Source organism: Pseudorasbora parva, chromosome 11 (assembly GCF_024679245.1).
Source record: "Pseudorasbora parva isolate DD20220531a chromosome 11, ASM2467924v1, whole genome shotgun sequence".
NCBI lineage: Eukaryota > Metazoa > Chordata > Actinopteri > Cypriniformes > Gobionidae > Pseudorasbora > Pseudorasbora parva.
Window position 1 is genome coordinate 12,924,714 of NC_090182.1, and position 21,214 is coordinate 12,945,927.

Here is a 21,214-nt window from a genome sequence, read left to right on the forward strand (position 1 = left end):
AGGTGCAATGCAATATGCCTGATTACAGCTCAGATGCTGCGCACATGCATTCTAATGGAAACTGATGGGTGATTAAGTGGCGAATGGCATGTGATGATGGACTATATTTATGAAATTGTCTGAAAGGGCCAATAGAGAGATTTTATCTGTAAATTGGCTTTTGGAATTAAATGTCTGGTGCATTTAGGATCTTCTGCATATTTATTTTGCCTGTGTTTTGGTTTTGAATTTCAAAGCAGATTTGTTTTAGACATTGGAATCAGGTAGATTACAGTGGAAAATATGCTTAAAGACAGAATGAGAGTAGCAAGGGAAAGTCCCTGCAGAGATTCATATTAAAATCAGCATGTAAATCAAATCTATCCAAAATGAACGCGCCAGCGGCTAGGCTCTAATCAAATTAATCAAATGTCTGGTCTGCACACTTAAGGAGAATGAGACCCTAAAGGGATCTGATTAGAATCCAGTGTGACAGATTTGCGAATCCTCTGTTCACATATCACTTATCCAAATCAAGGGGATTGGTTTCACATTTGAAAACAAACTAGATTTGCATTTCCTCTAGGAAATATCAGTGAGTCAATGATCGTGTGCCAAAGAAAAGTGTTGAAAGTAACTGCAGAAGGAAAGAGAGAGAGGGAGATTTAATAGTAAGTTGCTATATATGCCATCAATAATATCTATATTTTTTATCAACATCGATTGTAGGTTTAAATGCAGAGTGTATAGGCCCAATTTAGACCTTGCCTTTTACGTTACATATTGTGTGTGTGGAGGAGGGGGGGGGGGGATCTTTTCACCATCACTGGGTCCTTTTAAATTGTCCTACAAATGCTCTAGAAAGTTTCTTGATCAACCGAGACATTAAACTAGTGTCTGCATAAAAATTGTGAAAGAATAAGCAAAACAATGTTTAAAATCATTTTAGATAGTTGTACTACAAAAATATATAAACCACGATGCAAATTATTGTCAATGACTCTAATAATGGCTGGTCGACATTTGAGGAATTTTGGTTGTTTTGTAAAAATGTATATTTATTTTGGAGACAAAACTGCTTCCGGTTAATCTTGCGTAATGTAGATAGTCGCAGCTAGCCTCATTAGCTAACAGTGAAGACGTTTCCATCAAAACGCTTTGTAATTTGACATTTTAAAAAACCCTTTACGCTATTAAAACGTATGTAAATTTATAATAAAATAATAACTACTAACAAGACTTACTTTAGTAAATGTAGTCTACCGCCCGATTCTCAATCCTACGAAAAGCGCAACTTTTGCAACGGCTATCCTCAGGCGCATGCGTCTGTTCACGAGGATTAGTAAAACGCAATTTGTAAAAACTGTTGAAACGTACATATAAGTATGTTTAAAAAATAATATATACTTTAAAATTCCTCAACCTTGTGTTGATTATCTCACTCGTCTCCGAAGTTCTCGCTTTTCCTACCAACTGTCAATTCATCTAGATTCATTAATTGCTGAATTAACTGAATAAAGGAAATTGGGTTTTTCAGACGTTATATTTTGGTTTCAGAGGCTGTAAAAGTGCAACCAATGAAATATAATGCAATTGCGTAAAATAAGTGGCAGTTATCGTCATTAGCTCGCTGTGGTGGTCAGAGAACATTCGTATTGGCACGTGCAGTGATTTCAGGACTGGACAGCGCCTGTGTGATTGGGAGGAGCCCGCGCTCAGGCAGAACTTCCAGAACCACATGAAACCACGAAACAGACTGTATGTCCTCTTCTTCAGCAGCAGCAAACCAAGACCGAGAGAGAGAGAGAGAGAGAGAGAGAGAGGTGGACGGATCGAGCGCTTGACGCATAACCCCGCCTCCTCGGCTCAGAAGGTGGAAATCCTGCCCTAGTTTACCACATTCAGCACACCTCGTTTACCAGGGTGGCAGGGTTCCGTACACGTTTACGCATTCGTTCTCCATCAATCTTCTTCAAGATAGGAGATCTTCTAGACGGATTCGCCTGTACACCTGTTCAAGAAGTGCTTCACATGCGTTAAGTATGAATTGCTGAGGGATTTTTTTTGCCTATCGAGCTCCTCCAGCTGCATCACCCCGGGCATCGAATCATCCGTCACGTTCATGAGAGGGGCGACAGACAGCGCGATGGACCCACAAACCGCCTGCTGATGTTGAGGGTCTACGATGGATTCCTGCGTGTCTACTTCAACATTCCCATATAACGGAATCATAAATGGAGGAGGAGAGTGACAGCCGCAAAATTAACAACAGCTTCCTTCGGGACCACAACTATGCAACCGAAGGTATTTGGAAAATCGAATTGAATTCGATTCTCACTTGTATTAATGACGGTGGGGGGCGGGGGACTTCTCGTCAAGACCCTTCCTGTATATGAATGTGTTGCATGGACATTGGGCGTTAGTGCCTGGTGGTGCATTGATGGTTCTCAGACTTGGTTATCTGGAAGTCTTACATTCATACAGTGTGCGTTGGATCATGTGCATTATGTGAGGTGCATTGTACTTTAGATCACATGATTTTGCAGGACCCCAGATGCCTCTCCTGTTGTTATGGGATTAGGACTATATACTATATATAGACCTTGCATTAGTCTGAGCTCTGGTTTTAGGTGTTACTATGGGGCAGTGGCCATTGAGTTGTGACGTGTACAATGAGTCAGATTATGACTGGCATAACACAGCAGACATTTTTCCCCCCATCATTTAATAATGATGATATTAGATCATACATGACCCTAAAAACTCCCATGTAACTTTTGCAAGTAAATAAAATACTGAACAAAAAAAATCAGTAAGTCAATAAAATACTGTATTCATTATTCTTGGGTATGATCATCAGTTATTTTAGGTTCCCTAATAATGTAAACCTGAATTAGAAGTGCAGTGATGCGGAGACGTTGTGCTTTGGAAAGTGAGGGTGTGTCTGAGAAGAGCTTTATAAGATATAATATAATCTACATTAACAGTACATTGGAAGCTATGCATACTTTAGAAGCAGTTTCATAATGTATGGGAGTTTGCAAAGGCAAGGACTCGTGTTTATAATGCAGGTGCACTCACCCATGATAAAACCTGCCGTGTTTTATGCAAACATTGGAAGTTAATCTCCTGTCATGTTTTGGAGTGTAGCTCTATAGCAGAAAAGCAAGCTCTGGGCGTGGTGGCGGTGGTGGGCATCTTCCTGGGCAGTGATTAATGGCTGTGGGAGGTTTTGCAAAACAGACCAAATGAGCAGAATCAATCTTTAGCTGTTGGACTCAAATGCCCCTGGTTTCCTTGGTTTATGACCTGTCTTGTGCCCACCCCGGCTTATCTGTAAATCACACAGTAGCAATGGAGCGTTTGCCCAGACGCACACACACACACACACACACACACACACACACACACACACACACACATCATAAACCGCACAGCGTCTTTTACCGGCAAATGTGGCCCTCGCATATTTCAAAGGAGTCGCATATTTGGCCCAGTCTCAAAGGAGAGTGGCTGACTGCATTCTTTTTTTCTTTTCTTTTTTTTTTATTGGAGAAATATATAGGGTACAGATAAATTGAACAGAAATCAAATCTCCAGATCCTCAAAAATCTAAATCAAAAATCTAATCAAAAAAACATTTTACATACATTTGTACACAACTACACATACATGCATACATAACATTCCTATACATGCACATGCCACCTAAGTATATCTATAGTACATACATGTTAACATATGCGCCTATTCCGATATACAGAAAAAAATTAAACAAAGCTCTCTAACCCACCCACCCCTCCGTCCGCCTGATAGGCTGACTGCATTCTGTTTGCATTGAGATTGGTACCGGCAATCATACACATTTTATGTTAATCACGGGCAGTTTGGAATTTTAATATGTGTCAATTAGGTTTAAAAAGACATCTCGTATACATTTTGGACCCTACCAGTTCTCTTTTCAGTATGTGGCGTCACCCATGATTTCCAGATCAGAGGGCTAAAATGTGATCTCTCTCATAATAACACAGACTCACAGTTGGTGCTTTAGAGTTGCATGACTATAGGTTAAAGTTTGGGGAGGACTAAAGGTTCTTGCAATTGAAAAAGCCCATATTGATTGAGCATTATTCTGAATAAATGATGGTGCATGTCCCTCACTATGACTGTGTTTACATGTTCATTCGAATTTGGTCATATTCCAACAATGTGAGTGTCATTTGAACACATTGACCTATTCATTTATATGTCGCAACAAAGTTGATTCTGGGTGATTTTAGATTCAGACTATTCTTGGAGCTAGAAGATTTACTTACTGGAATTTTAAGAACATCTTGGCCTACATTTAGCAAATTACCAAGCGCTTGTGTTTTACTGTTAAGAACATAAACGAGAAGTTATGAGTTTATCACATTACTGACTAAAATTACAAGAATGCATGAAAGAACATATCCAGTATTTTCAGGAAGAAATGTGCGCATGGTGACTACGTATACATGGGAATATTCCAAAAGCTGAAGAGCATGTTAACCAGCCTTTTAAACTCTGAAGGAAAAGAAATGCTTTTTATTGGCATTAACGGTTCCATGAATGAACCACCTTTAACATGGTCCATGCATTCTGGTCCATGCACAAAAGGGTCTTTAGATTATTAAAAAAAAAAAAAAATTACGCTAAGAAACTAATGATTCTTTTAAAGGAGTACTTCAGCGCTGGGAAGATGAATCTGTATTTAAAATGGGTCATTAATGTAGTAGAAATGTGAAATTCTTTTTTAATTTAGACTGCATTCATTTTCATTAGAGAATAGACACTACTAGGGGTGTCTATGGTTAACCGATTGACCGATTAACCGTTAAAAATTGCGTAACCGAGTGAAACATTTTGCTAGGTTAAGTGGCGTCAATGACGTGCTTTTGATTTAGTTGTAATATATTTTTGCACCCCTAGAGACCGCCAGAGTGCTCCCAGACATTTGTAATATCCACAAGAAGAAGTCATGACCAGCTTTCTAAGCGGGCAATGAAGTGGGCAAAGAAAGCGTGGGAGCACTTTAAAAATGAGAGCGACGGGGCAAAATGCAAGTATTGCAATGCAGTGCTTACCGCATTTTTCAGGCTATAAGTCACTCCGGAGTATGAGTCGCATCAGTCAAAAAATGCGTCATGAAGAGGAAAATAACAAGTCGCGCTGGACTAAAAGTCGCATTAGGCCAGAAGCAGAGCGGGAGCCGCGCGCTGTGCATAACGGATCAGAAGAAAGAAAGTTTGAAGTGAGAAACTTGTAAATGACTAGAGAAAAGCAGAGGTTACTTTAACTGTAATGAAGAAAACAAAAAAGCTAATCGCGGAACTGAAAGCAAGATGGCCAGAGCTGAAGGGACGAGTCCACAGATGCTTGAACTCTGCCGGGAGAGGCTCAGCGAGTCAAACGCTGTGTGAATCATTCTCGGGCTGCATATTTTACTACATGCCCTAATCATGCAGGCGCCCTCGTGGCCACTTGCATTGCTCGTGAACTGGAGCGCGCATCTCATCCTAATTTAACGAAACTCAGCGTACGCCTCACACACATGAAATATATCTTAAGAAAGCTCGAAATGTCTTTTAACAATTTAAAACGAAAAGAAATAGGCTACTCTCTGATTATGTAATCCATGATGTGCATTTCTCTCTATAGGCGCGTTCACTACGGAGATGGCGGTCGTCAAATTAATAAACTAAAAATAACCCTGACGCACACTATGGTTAAACGAGTATTAACCGCTAAGGGCCTCGGTTAACGGTTAATGAAAAACTTGAAAACGTGCAGCCCTAGACACTACAATTAAAAACTGAACATGTGTGTTCAATATGTGATTTAGCCGCTGAGGGAGTCTCACGGCCCAAAACGCTGCAGGAGTCAGATATATTGACAGTCATGGATGAGCTCGTCATGAGAGCTGAGGTAAACGTGTCCGCGGCATAGATTCACAGCGCATGTTCATTCTGGGGTGCTTTCAGGTAATGCTTTGAAAGCTTAACTTTCATAGGAATTAGTTTGAGCACAATCATTCGAATATACTCCAGGGTTTCTCATGATACAAAGCCAATTGCTAATCGCTGAAGTAACCCTTTAAGAACAGTTCACTGAAAAGTTCCAAAAATGACAAAAAAAGGGAATTACTAGACTATGGATCTTAATCGTAATTCTAAAAATGATGTGCATGTAAAAATGGTCATAGTCTGTTGTTTTTAGTCATGAGGTTTAAGAACAACTCTTGCTATCATCTTTCGGTCTTTACTTTAAACAGACAGAAGTGTTTCATATTATATTTGCCACACAGGTAGACTATGGTTTTAATATGCCATTCCCAAAATCCTACACAAATGGGTTTGCATTTAACTGTTACAATCTAGGTTGCCCTAGTCTAGACTGAATAAATGTGTCGTTCACCCCGCCCCCTCACTGCTATGTGCATACCCATGCTGCCTTGCTCACGTGATGCCGCAGATGATGGTGGTATTTCCCCACTGCAGACATCCTTAGAGGCATAATTGAGGTCCAGGGTTACTTTCGCTCCGTGTTTCTCTTCCGCAGGTTGCGGAGGCTGTGAATACAGAGTTCAATAAAGCAGCCCTATAACCCTTGTGTGCTTCTGTCTATAGACACACATAGAAAATGAGCATCTGAGTTCGGAGTGGTTGGAATTCTCCATTGGGATCACTTACACCAGAGAGTAATGTGTGTTGATGCACATTCCAGGCACGGGTTGATTTTGATTATCGAGTGCACTCTTTTCTGAAACAACCAGTGCTATCTGCCCTATGACCCCGGCTACGTGACCTACTAAAGGACCTCTTCTCTTCCCCAATTTGTCTAATTCACTAAAGCGCCATGGCTGTTGTAATTGGATTTCGCAGGGGTAACTTTGTAGTCCCAGTAGTGGTTTGCTGGGTCCCAAACCTAATAAAGCCCCGACAGATAGGTGATAGAGGGGTGTTTCAGGAGCACCCAATACTGGCATTCCCTTTCTTACGCTAAAGAGAAATATCAAATTACGCCATGGGGGTTCATAAAGACCTTTTAGGTATGGCGTTAATATTTCAAATATGCAATGAAAACTCATGCATAGCAGACCTGAATATTAGTTTTTTTTAATAGCTCCTTGTATATTGCGTCTATCCAAATTATATCCAGGGGAGTCGTGTTCGCTCACACTTGGGGAACATTCATGATAGTGCAATTCTCCTGCATTTCATTTTGCACAGGGATTCCCAGCGATTCACACCTTTCCTGCATTGAAACACAAGCAGAACATATGCAGTGATAGACATTATCTAGTGGAATAAAACGCTCTGAAATAAATGAAATTTAGTTTCATTAGCATAACACAGATGCTTTCGGCATGACAGCACTAATAGCCGGAGGATGGATGCGACCATGCTGAGAAAGAGATTCAGTTCGTCTTTTAGGTTGCATGGGTGTAATTGACCAGAACGCTCCCCCCTACTTGCTTACACATCAGTCCATTCCACCACCCACGCTACACAACACACTAATGAATGAGAAAACGCCCTGAAACACTGACAAGATCATCAATCGCTGCAAGCTAGTAAAGTAGCTGAGCTCTAAAACTCATAGGGAGAGAGAAAGATAAAATATTGCCTGGCAGAGAAAAAGCTTTGCAGTACTGCAATCTGCACTGCAGGGACCAAAGCCAGCAGAACTTAGCCTGGATAGACAGTAACGGCCTCATGGTTCTGCGCAGGCAGCTGGCCCAGGCTCAGTTACATTATTGCTTATGTGGGCACTAGTGCACTAAAAGAAGGAGATTGCAGCATCAAGATGTAAGGTCACCTCATTCTAGGCCAATCCTATCTTAGTTTAATATAGTCTTACCTCACCACAGTCTTACCTCATTCTTACCTCACCACAAGAATACCTCACTACATTGTAATGCAAGATTACCTCAACTAGGGATGTTGATGAGTACATAAAATAACAGGTTGATGAGTACATAAACCTCACAACAGACACACGAAACACTGTTTGTCTTGATAAATATAGTTTTGGACCCATTTTCTGAGTTTTCAGTTAGCTCGCCTGGTTGGCAGAGGCTCTAACTCCAACTCCACCCAGAAGACTCTTCACTCTTTACTCACAAGAATTTTAAAAACATCTTTGCCTACATTTTGTAAATCACCAAGCTCTTGTGTTTTTACTGTTAAGAGAAGTTATGACAATTATTTAGTTATTACTAAATGAAAAGTTACTGACTAAAATTACAAGAATGCATGAAAGAACATATCCAGGATTTTCAGAACAAAATGTGCACATGCTGATTACATGGGAATATTCCAATAGCTGGAGAGCATGCAAAAACAACTTACACTTTTTTTAAAAAAAGGCTCTTTATTTGTTTCAATGTCCCATGAAGAAGCTAGTTGCACTATTTATACTATAACAAAATTACAGAAGACACTAGATTCAAAATCGAGGTTCAAATCTGCCTTTTGTCGCTCACTCTACTCCCTTTCCCCATCCCATATTAGATCGGAAAGGCATTTATTTTCAATAAAATTAAAAAAAAAAAATATTCAGAGATCTCGGAATTATAAAAGGAGATAATAAAGTGTTAAATAAAGTTAATAATAAAGTGTTTATCGTTTAGGAGTAGGTTAAGGGAGGGCTTTATTGTCCCAATAAGACGGCATCAATTTAATAATTGAAGGGAATATAAAATCATTTACACTGTTATTGCACGCTGTTTAATGTACAACTACACTGGGGTGCAAATAGTATCTGCCACTATTTATAGATATGTCATCTTACAGTTAACGCATTTAGCGTTTTCCGTCGTTCTCTGGTCGTGTTCATATGTAAATTGTCCAAGCTTATTTTGTTCATTAGATCTAAAGATCTGAACAAGCCCATAGATTTATCCACCCATAGACCCTCGCTTTAAAGGTCCCATGGCAAGAAATTTTTATTTTATGAGGTTTACATTAATATGAAGCCTTATATTAGCCTGAATATTGTCCCCAAGGAGCTAGAAATTTTGATCGGTGTAAACCGAGTTCTGGCTGTCTTTCTCTGCCTTTGAGAAATTGAGAGCTCAGACGAGCTGATCTTGAATTCTCCTGTTATGACGGCCTGCCGGGAAAGGTTTCCTCCCCTTTGCTTTGCCCGCCCAGAGAAATAGTAGAGAATGGATTCAGTTTATCAGTCACAATGTCAGCAGTACAGGCTTTACTATATGGATTCAACAGCACTGCCACAAACAGTGAGTAACAGTGTTCATTAATGCCTGATCTGGGATCAGTGAGTTCTGATGTGTAGCTAATTATTCAAGTTCACACAGACTTTCTTTCTAAATCGTTTAATACTGTCAGTCCCGCCGCTGGCCGTCTTGATGCGTCAGTGAATCATGATAATATTCAAAAACATTTTTGATGTAAAAACCATACTAACATATCATATACATATCAGTACACCTCAGGAAACATTATAAAATAATAATAAAAAATACATGCCATGGGATCTTTAAGAAAATCAGGACAGAAGAGATCGAAAGGAAACAAAATTAACTGGATTAAAACACCAGATGTAAACCTCCTATCATAATACCAGGCACTAAAAGCTAAAAACAAAACAAAACAAAAAGCAAAAAATTGATTCTATATAAACTTACTTGTCAGCCTCACTAATCCTAAACCCATTCCCAACCTCAATGCAATCGCACCACACCGCCATAAAGAAAATGGAATTGTTGTTGGAATTGGTGATTTGGACGTATATGTTTGCCGTGCTTCACATCAGGGGAATAAAATGGTCTCACACACACACACACACACATACACACACACACGCACGCATGCACACACACACGCACAAACCATAGTCATAACTATAAACCTTACATTCTTCCTTGAGGGCATCTAACCCCATTTCATTTTCTATGTGCTATCAAATGTTTGTCTCTACATTGTACCATGTGTTATGCTTCCTCAAACGGTTTATAGACCTCTCTGCTGTCGTCATGTAATGGCCTAGTTAAAATATCTGTGCAGTTCATCAGTAGGGAGGACACGGCATAGAGCGGCCCAGCGGGGATGACCCTGCCACTCTAACCCCTGCAACACAATTTAAACCCCCATGCTCTCACATCAGGGATAATGACATGCACTACCCCACATGGGCCTGGCGCTATTATTCAAGACACAGAGAGAGTGACAGACAGACAGACAGACAGACAGACAGACAGACAGACAGACCGCATCAGTGGTGGTTGCCAACACAAACGGCCCCAGGCTACACTTTAAGACTTTAATCATAAAGAGAAATATTTCTCCAGCCCAAAAGGGCCCCATTTATAATTCAGTGGGAAACTGTGAGGCACTAATGTTGCTCCCCGGCGTCAGGCTGAGTGCAAGAGGAGGACAAACAGCGAGGGGCCGGTCGCATTAAACATTCAACTGCTGTCAAACTCAGATTGAGGTTTTTATTGAGGGATGTAGTCAATGAAACATGAGAAACTCATCAACTAAAGAATGAATTAGGATTCATCTGTATATAGACAGCCTTAGAAAAGTTACAATCAGGATTTTGAACAGTAGGAACTGCATTCACATTAGATTTGCATCATGTTTTTGTCTGAGCACCTGAAGTTAAAAAAAGTTTTTTCTTCCATTGTCCAATCAAATGAATGGAGAGTCGGGCCTTCTGTTGTGGTGATGGTTACCTTGAAGTATACTTTGGCATTAAGACTGCATTTCTAGAGGAAAAAAAATGTCTATAAAAGACTTAACACACTACATAGGTAGCAATTATAGCAAAAAGATATAAACTAGAGACTTGTCTCATGTTGTATTAAATTAGCATGTTGCTGAGCTAACAGCACTATATGTGTTGTGCATAAAAATATGTAGTAAACAAAAATATTGAGTAAAATTATAAACAAAAAAAATTATATAAGGGTTTTTCACTTTTGAAATTAATTGCTCATACTATACCCGGGGTTAGCAATTAAGGTATTCATAAACTCCTGTTTCACACTGTACATTCCTAAACCCCGGGTTAAAGTCCTTATTTGCGGTGTCCGTGTTACTGACTGGACAAACGCAGCACATGACCTGTTCACAGAAAGCCTCTAGCATTGCGCGTCCTCATAGTGCGCATTGTTTACTGTAATATCAAGTGTTTTTCTGAGTAAACTTTTTTAACTATAACGGTAAGAATGAAATGGTCTTTTCTTCACTCCAATTGTCGCGTTTTCCATCGCCGTTTGACATTTTTCCGATTATACACAGAACCGACTCTATATACATTGTGCAATGTTTCAGTGACTGCTCAAAGCATGTGAATATAATGCAACGTTCATTGCAGTGCAAACAAAACAAACAAAAAAAGCTAAATTAGTGTTTAAAAACTGGCTTAAATTCTAGATACTCAACCAATTTAAAATTTGGGGGTTTTCTTTTTGAAAGCAATTTATACTTTTATTCAGCAACAACACATTAAATTGATCAAAAGTAACAGTAAAGACAATGTTTCAAAGATTTCTATTTCAAATAAATGCTGTTCTTTAAACTTTCCATTCCTCAAAGAATTGTTTTAAGTATTAATAATGATAATAATAAGAAATGTTTACTGTGCACTAAATCAGCATATTAGGATTTCTGAAGGATCATGTGACACTGAAGACTGGAGTAATGATCACATATAATAAAAAAGATTTTTTATTGTAATATTTCACATTATTAGTTTTTATTTTACTATTATTCTACTATTATTATCTAATATATTTTACTATTTTTTAATCAAATAAATGCAGCCTTGGTGAGCATGCCTTTCAATAACATTTTTAAAATATTACCAACCTCAAACTTAAATGATAGCGTAGTCTGCTCACCAGGTTTTGGACCAGAGCTAATTTATCCTTTTATATTTTAGTATCCCATAATGTACTCCTTTTTAGTATCCTGGCAATGAGGAAAGAAGCACTAAATGTAAATGAGGTACTGTAAACACACACACAGTCTGCCTCTTTTCTTGTGTTCTCAGTGGTGTCCTACAGCTTCAGTTCTCCACATCTGTAGTTAAATTATGTATCTGTTAATGACGTGTGAAATTCAAACCAGTTTCCCCCGCTTGAAGTTCAACCCCCTACACGCGGCCTTTCTCTCAGACACACGAACAACACATATTCACCCTCCCCTCCCATTCCCCGGAGGCCTACGCCACCTCTCTCTCCCATTTCCACAGGGCATTTTTCCAAGAAATAAGGTTAATTAGCTTTTTTTTTTTTGGTCTCAGTCTCTCTCTCTCTGCGCATGCAGGCAGCGCTTTGCTATGACTGTGTATCAGAGAGTCACTGACATTGTTGTTGATCAGCAGGTGGTCAAGCTTATTATAACCAGCTCAAATCACACCCATGTCTGGTGAAATTGGTCCAGACCTGCATCATTTAGCAGCGGGCCAAAGGCAAGTCTTTATTCCACTGGCTTTGAAACCGCCAGACATTGACTAAAGCAAGTCGATGGAGTCACCCATCGATACAATCTACGCACGTTAACAAAACAGCAGGCACAGTGTACTGCATGTTTTCTTGTTTGCTGTTCTGGCTGTAAAGTATAGATTCATCAATCAATAGGATTTGATTTTCATGTCGAACAATCAAAAGGAAAAGAAGGAACATCAAAAACATGCCTGCTTTTACTCTCTGATATTAATTGAATCTAAGTGATTATGACTGTACAGCATATGGTTACTTTTCACAACAGATCCCTGCTGGAAACATTCAACGCATCTTTTGGCCAGCAGTTAAATCTCGAGTCGAAATAACAAGGCAACAGTGCACGGAGAGTGGATATGGGGAATTTTCTGGACACAGATCCATGAAAATTTAATTATAAAGGCAGATCTGGGCACACTTGACCAGTCTTGCACACAGTCTTTAACTTGCGGGGGAAGTTCAGTGTGCATGTTGTACAGTGTAGAAGAAATTTAAAGAAATAGCTCATCCAAAAATGAAAAAGATGTCCTTTTTTAACACCCTCAATGATAATACATTTTGTAGGAATTTTTCTCTGTACATGAAACCAAAAACATGAATGAAAACGAGTGATTATATATGAATAATAATGCATAATATTATTATATAATTCATATTTTTTTTTTTATATATTTTTATATAGACTACCGTTTGGGCCTGGTAAGATTTTTTCACGTTTTTGAAAGAAGTCTCTTATGCTCCCCTGTTTATTTGATCAAAAAAATACAGTAAACAGTAATATTGTGAAATATTATTCAAATTTATGATATACTGTAATTTATTCCTGTGATGTCACATGATCCTTTAGAAATCATTCTAATATGAGATATTACTTATTATCAATGTTGAAAACAGTTATGCTGCTTGATATATTTTTTGTAGAAATCAGATTATTTGATGAATAGAACATCGTGTGATTGAACATCGTTTATATAAAATAAAAATATTTTATAATATAAATGTCTTTACTCACTGTGACCTTTGATCAACTTAATGAATCCTTGCTTAGTAAAAATATTCATAAATCAAAATTTTGAACAGTAGCATACATTTTATTTATACTTACTATAACACAATACAATATATTTGTTTATAATACAAATTTAAAAACATATATGTGCATTAAAATAATATATGTGCATTGCAGTGGTGGAATTTTTCATTTAAAATAACTGACTAAAAGCAATTTTTGATGCTTTTGCGGACTACTTTTAATCCAGTTGAGTCTGATGCCATCGGTCCCCATTTGCTTTCATTTAATTGAAATGGCTTTCTTCATACGAGATGTTTATGTTGCTCTTTTGTGGGTTATTAAATGAAGACATCATTTTCATTTTTGGCTGTACTAACCCTTTAATCTATCTCATACAATCTCGCCAAACCAATCTATCATTCTGAATAGATGTTAAACATGTCTGATAGGTTAAGGCAGTTGTAATCTTCTCTTTCGGGCTGATCCGTTGAGACGCTGAACTCAGCAAAAGGGCTCTAATCTCACAGACAGTGCTAAACTTGTAACTGTACATTATTAAACAGTGCTCTATCAGGTTCTGTGATTATTGCAGATTCCATGCAGACATTCTTCCACACAGGCTTTACACAGAATCATTTCATTTTGGCTTAACTTCAAAACAAGCATTGATTTTGTCCTTTGGAAATGATTGGATGTTCTTTAGCCCGAGACTGGCTCAGTAGACTCCGACTGACCTACTTTTCCATGAACCAGCCTCTCTCTTATGTTGCAGACAGCTGTGCTTTGCTGAAACCTCAATGAGATCTCGACAGTTTGTGATGGCTGACGGTAGAAGCTATATTTTAAAACACATTCCACTTGCTGTTTTTCCTACAAATCTTTTTTGACCTACTGTCCCCTATCACTGCATAGTGGCATTTAACGTCTTGATATGGTGCATCATCTTGATCTCATTCTCATTGTGTCTGTGCGAAGGCAAAGAAAATCAATTTGTAAATCAATATAAGCTAAGTGCGACTATATTCGACTTTGTTCTGTGGATGTTCTTAGCATGCTTTGAACAGTAGGACACCGTCTGTGTTTGGAATGAAATACTAGCTGCTTACCTTATACTGCGTAGAATATACTCCATAGAGCTTAATTTAAATTTTGAATTGAAATAGTATGTGAAACAGTAGCACGTATAATGCGAGTGTAATTCAGTTAACGCCTTGTCTTTTTAGCATGATTATTTTGCATTTGTAATCCAATTTTGTGTAAAACTATTTTAATTTGTGGCAGAAAGTCAAAACAGAAATGTTAAAAATTGTGGTTAATGTTATAAATGAAAATGTACATCTATGCATTATACAGTATATACTGCAGAAATACTATGCTATGCTAGCTAATATGCCATTCTGAAAGCTATATATTTGGTATTTCCCATGATGCCTTTGTGCTGGGGAAGCCATGATCATACATGTTCAAGAGCTGCCGGGGCTGCTGGGATTAGACAGGTTGGCACGGTAACCCACTTTATGGTGTGTGAGTAATGAGAGTGGCTGCAAATTACAGCACGGGAGAGAGATCAGTTCTTCCCAGAAGCACTTTGGGTATATGAGACCCTGACCTTTGACCCTGCTGTTGCAGACATGGGTGCCCGCAGGATTTATTAACTGCACTCTGTAATGCACTGCCCACTTTAGTGCATTTAAGTATAAAGACATTCAAAATAGATGACTAACCTGTAGGACATCAAATCCGATTCCCTCTGAATCTCACAAAAGAAACAACATGTCTGGATTCTGGATCACCCTAAAAAAAAAAAAAAAAAGGTTAAATAAACCTTTAGGTTAAACAAACTTTAGGTTTGAAAACACATGCACTATTTTACGCAAAGTTTTGGGATGCCTGCCTTTACATGCACATGAACTTTAATGGCATCCCATTCTTAATCCGTAGGGTTTAATATGGAGTTGGCCCACCCTTAACAGCTTCAACTCCTCTAGGAGGGCTTTCCACAACGTTTAGGAGTGTGTTTATGGGAGTTTTTGAACATTCTTCTAGAAATGCATTTGTGAGGTCAGACACTGATGTTGGAGTTCGGTCAAACTGTTCCTACAAAGTTGGGGCCATAAAATTGTCCAAAATGTCTTGGTATGCTGAAGCATTAAGAGTTCCTTTCACTGGAACTAAGGGGCCAATATTATATATCCCGTGGAATATTTAGCAGTGAGGAAATTTCACAAATGGACTTATTGCACAGGTGGCAACCTATCACGGTACTACACTTGAATTCACCGAGCTCCTGAGAGAGACCCATTCTATCACAAATGTTTGTAGAAGCTTCTGCATGCCTGGATGCTTGATTTCATACACCTGCGACCATAGAAGTGATTGAACAACCTGAATTCAATGATTTGGAGGCAGGTCCCAATATTTTTTGGCAGTATGTATATATATATATATATATAAATCAGCATAAACAATTGTCACAATGCAAAAATATACATAAATTACTAAAAGAGGCTTCATTTGCTTTAAGAAATTTAAATTGTATATTTGATATAACTTTTTTGGAGTTAAATGTGATCTGAACATTTTTGTGACATTCACCCACATCCCTAGTGTTCTTCTGAGTCACTGAAACAAGTTAAACGGGGATATCAAATTGTGAAATACTCTTTACTTGGATATTTCCTTGTCAAACAGTAACACGCAAGGGATCACTGGACCACAGGGCCTTGAAATTGCTTTTATGAAATCATTCTCTCTTTCTAAGTCAACACATGATATGATTATAGTCCCCCGCCCCTGTTGTCTTTCTCCTTTTCCCTTTTCTTCTCTGCTGTCCCATTTATCCTTGAGAGTAAGATGAGAAATAACATGTCTGTAATTGAGCAAACTCATTAAAACATTGTCATCAGTTTTCTCCCTGTCTCAGAGTCAGACTGCAGTGTGCTAATGTGTTTATAATGAGAGAAAGGCCTGCGTTATTGCCAAGCAGAGGATGTGCGGTCAGGTGCACCTCAGCGATTGATGAAATGTTGCTGTATCCAAGAGCTACTTCTGTATTATTACCTTATGCAACATCCAACTCTTTTCAGGACGCTTTGTTGAGTCTTTTTAAAGAGCCGCTCACTGTTGAGAAACAAAGAACAGCAAGATAATGAATAAAATTTACTTTGACTGTAATGACTTCAACTCACCCTCCCTCAAGAAGCAGGGCGTTTCATAGTCTCTCTTTCTGTGCAAACAAAGATAATAAATACAGCAATCAGATCAATGGGCTTAGACGCTGAATATCTGCTTTATTTTGGCATGGGAATGACATATCTTAATGCCATTTCCAACTATTAGACAATGCATCATTCATTAAGTAACATGACTGTGAAATAACTACAACATTAGACTGTCCAATAATATACATTTTTTATAATAATAATCTTATTTATCCATCCATATATCATCTATATACCCATCCATATATCCATATATATTCATCCATCCATCCATCCATCCATTCATCCATCCATCTCTGTTAATATCATCTATTTAATGCAATATAATGATACAATTTTTTAAAAATAGACAAAATAAATCAAAACCATTATATATATTTCAAACTCTCTTAGTTTGGAAATACAATAAGCATCAAAATGTGCAGTGGGAAAGAATGTACCGCTGTGAATAAATCATACTAGCTATTTGTGCAATGTTTCAAGACAAGATATTTCAGCATTCAGCAGCCATGTTTAAAAATAGACTCAATTTTATCAGTCTCTCCCCCACTGTGCCATTGACCGGCATCAGACGCTGTAAGCCACGCATTCAAGCTGTTTAACATACACAGCAAAGTCTTCCAGTCAAATGTAGCACAACAGTAATGGAAGGGGTCTCCATGGCAACCACTTCCTCCCGTTTTCAATTCAGCTAGCAATAAATTCATTGAGGGTGTGTGGGTTCTCTGAAAAAAAATTGAAGCACGCTTTCCTACTTGTTACATCTCAACCTTATCATCTTTCATAAGCGGATGTCACTTAAGACGCAGTATCATCTACGAAAGCAATGTCTGTAGATTTCTACTGCATGCAGGACAATACAAAATAATCAAGCAATGTAATGTGTTGTTTTGAGCTCATCACCCTTCAAACAAATGCATCTTTTAGAGGAAGATAAAAGAAGATTTCTTAAAGGTAGGACACCCTGTGAATAGTAACGTAAGATCCAGAGGTTCAGAAACATTTGTTTGAATACAATCAATCACAAAATTTGTGGCACAATTGCTCATTTTGTGTCGTATGTCTGGAAAAGATGAAAGACTTGCTTATCTTTCTCTGTGTACCAGCATTAAAATCAATCTTTCTAGAAAACTGATTTATTAGATGTCTCGAGTTAATCCTGTCGTATGTAAATTATGTGGCAGTTTCTGTCCTCTGCGGTGAATCCTGTGGATTTAGTGTTGAACGTGAAGGATGTTGTGTATTTCTGTCAGATGATAATGAATGGAAGGAAAATCATAGTCGGAGGAGGGGAGCGAAGCCTCCATGGAGGGGCGGAGAATCCTGAGCTTTTCATACTGCGGGAACGGCACATTGTGCTCTCTTTATCTGTTTAAGTGCATTGAATGTTTTTTTTAGCCATGCAGGGTAGTATTTAATCTTTTGCTAAAAAAATTGGGGATTATTTTTATATATTTGCAATCACAAAAAAGTCTGTACTTTTCCTCAGTCTCTTTTACCATTTTTCTCACAATTGTGGGGCACTAGAATGCAACACCTTTCTTCCAATTGGTATTGACAGCTTAAAATTATTAAAGGAATAGTTCACCCAAAAGGGAAAATTGTGTCATTAACGACTCACCCTCATGCCTCAAGACTTTTGTTTTTGATTTTCAGAACACAAATGAAGATCTTATTGATGAAATCTGAGAGATTTTGTCCCTCCACTGACAGCTGCGCACATGACACTTTTTAAAGCATTCAAAAAGTTCATAAAAAGATAACTATCTATAGATAACTAGAAAACTATCGCTTTATCACTTTTTATAGACACGATCACTTTATATGATGAACAGATCTAGGCTTTTATTCACACATTCACCAACTCACACATCAGTTGCGGTAAACGGAAGCTCAAGCATGTTTGCTTGACATGCGAGAACCAATCAGTTTCATTTTCATGTTACGCATCACATTTGAGTTTCAGCAAGAGCCAATGAGGTTCATTCTCGTGTGTTACGCAGCACTTTTGAGCTTCCGCAGGCCAAGAACCAATGAGGTTTGTTCTCGTGCATGAAGCAGGTTTGGTTGAGCTTCTGTTTATGTTTGCTAAATAATGTTTATATGTGAATAAAAGCCTAAATTCAATCTGTTCATCATGTAAAGCGATCGACTCTCTTCAGAATATTTGGACTGAGCTCAATTCATATGGAGTTCTTCCATCTTTTTATGAACTTTTTGAAGTTTCAAAGTGGTAGTTGCGCTGTCTATTGTGAGACAGAAAGCACTCATATTTCTCCAAAAATATGTTAATTTGTGTTCTGAAGATGAATGAATGAACGAATGAGGTATTTATATAGCGCTTTCATATGTACTAATGTACACCCAAAGCGCTTTACACTCATGACAGGGGTCTCTCCTCAACCACCAGTGTGCAGCATCCAGCGATGAAGCGATAAAGATGAACGAAAGTCTTACGGTTTAAAATACCATGAGGATGAGTAATTAAAAGAATTTTGGGGTGAACTAACCCTTTAAGAGAAGCAGGCATTTAACATGCAGATTGAACAAGTGAATTTAACATATATGCTAATTTTTCAACAAATCACATTGTTTGACAAACATGCGTTTTTAGCCTGACGAGCCAGACCCAGATGTTTGGTCTGGGAACACACCATTGGCAGGGCTCAAGCCGAGGAGCGGGATAAACGGTTGTCTTTCAAACTCCCTCAGCACGCAAATGGATAGCGCTACAACCAACAAGACAAACGAAGAAGGTGAAGCGGAGCTAGTTGACAGAAAAAACTTTCGCCGTATCCGTTTGGCAAACCCCCCGAACACATCTTCCCTTCTTAAGAATGACTTTAGTGCCGTTCTTTGTTCTTTTCTCAGAGAAAAGCTTAACTCTTCCAGAGTCATGGCCAAAGCTGTTCGCCAGCTTCTTTGTTTACAAGTAGCACACAACTCTGCCGACATTATGTTAAGCCCGCCCACCGACTCTATACATGATGTGATTGGCCTGACCAGAGTTCGGTTTTTCCAGTTCATAAGTGTATTGAGAGTTGCTAGACTACACTCGCGGCAGATTATATTTGCTTCCGCTAGGGTGCGTCTAGATTTCTAGGCTAATGCATTTTATGATTGCTAAACATTGTAGCTTTTAATTCTGCTTGTCTTTACAGTATTCTAGTATTACAGAACACAATAGCCCTGTCTAAATATTTCATGCTATATTCCTAACACCACCTTGTTATAAGAATTGTGTGGATACTAAGAGTAGACCTAAGAGTAACTGCTATGAATTGATATTCTTCTGGCAACCTGCTTTATTTTAATGGAAAAGTTTTCCAAAGAATCATTTACTCACCTTCATGTCTTTTCAAACCTGTGTGACTTTCTTTCTTCAAAACATGAAGTTCAGCAGAATTCCCACACTGTCAGGGCTCATAAAATAGCTTTGTGTGAAGAAAAAAGATATTTACAATGTTAGAAATCGATAATTTTTTACTTCATTGCAATTCTCAAATCTAATTGACATTCAAGTCCAGACAAGTCATTTTTATTTGTTGAGCACTTTTCACAATCCATGTTGTTACATTTATATGTGGCATGTCAAGACGTGCACACAAGGTCTAATGACAATGAAGCCTAACATGTCATTGTTTTTTTTATTTTTAATGTCTCTTGTGGGCAATTGCAGCACATCGAAGCACATAAATGTGCATATTACGTGTGCTGTTCGAAGACTTATAATTACCAGCCACTGGAGTGTGTGCTTTGTTGTATATGTTTAACTTATTACACAGCTCTCATACTTGATTCTGATCGAGCATTCCGTGGTTAAATGCGTTTCTGAAAACGAAACTGTATAATTAACCAATTTCCGAGATGGATTTGATTAATCCATTCCGGTCTCTTTCTTCTTGCTTAATAAAATAGTTTACTCTCAAATCAATATTTCGTGTCTATTTATTTGTTTGCTAAGTAACTGTGTAACAAGCGGGATAATGTACAGTGAGCCAGTCATTAATCACCAAATAAACCTCTTAAGAGAGATGCAAGATCAATCTTTTGTGGTTTATTTTATGATAATGACCAGCTAACTGTACATTACCCCTTACAAAGAGTGGTAAATCTTGTATACATAAAGGCTCTCTTGTGTTCTGTTGCAGCTGACATCATCTCTACTGTGGAGTTCAACTCTACTGGAGAGCTCTTGGCCACGGGAGACAAGGGAGGAAGAGTTGTGGTCTTCCAAAGGGAGCAAGAGGTAAGACGAAACCATGAAATCTTTCACATGCATTCATTCCTGTAAAAAAGGATGGCACTCAGCAGGTCAATAAAATCTGTACTTCTCTTACTGTGTGAGCAAAAACCACAGGGTTGCACCCTGTACCACAGCTTCCTGTGGCTTTTAACAAGGTTTCAATAGACGCACAATGGCAACACAGGCGAGGTCTCGATAAACCTCAGGTGCACATTCTCAAGCGTAAAGCTTCCTTCAGGTGTTTATTCATAAAACAACAA

General features: G+C 38.4%; 1 protein-coding gene across 3 annotated transcripts in view; it reads left to right on the top strand.

Annotated features, from left to right (window-relative positions):
* The window catches only part of ppp2r2ba (protein phosphatase 2, regulatory subunit B, beta a), a 65,277-nt gene that overhangs the window by 31,419 nt on the left and 12,644 nt on the right, over positions 1 to 21,214 (top strand). For 2 of the 3 annotated variants that reach the window (XM_067457137.1, XM_067457136.1), the window contains one exon: positions 20,860 to 20,957. In XM_067457137.1, coding sequence (XP_067313238.1) covers positions 20,860 to 20,957 — 98 coding nt within the window. Of the gene's footprint in view, positions 1 to 1,760; positions 2,284 to 20,859; positions 20,958 to 21,214 lie in introns of those variants that run through there. The other variant, XM_067457138.1, reaches the window with a different exon arrangement.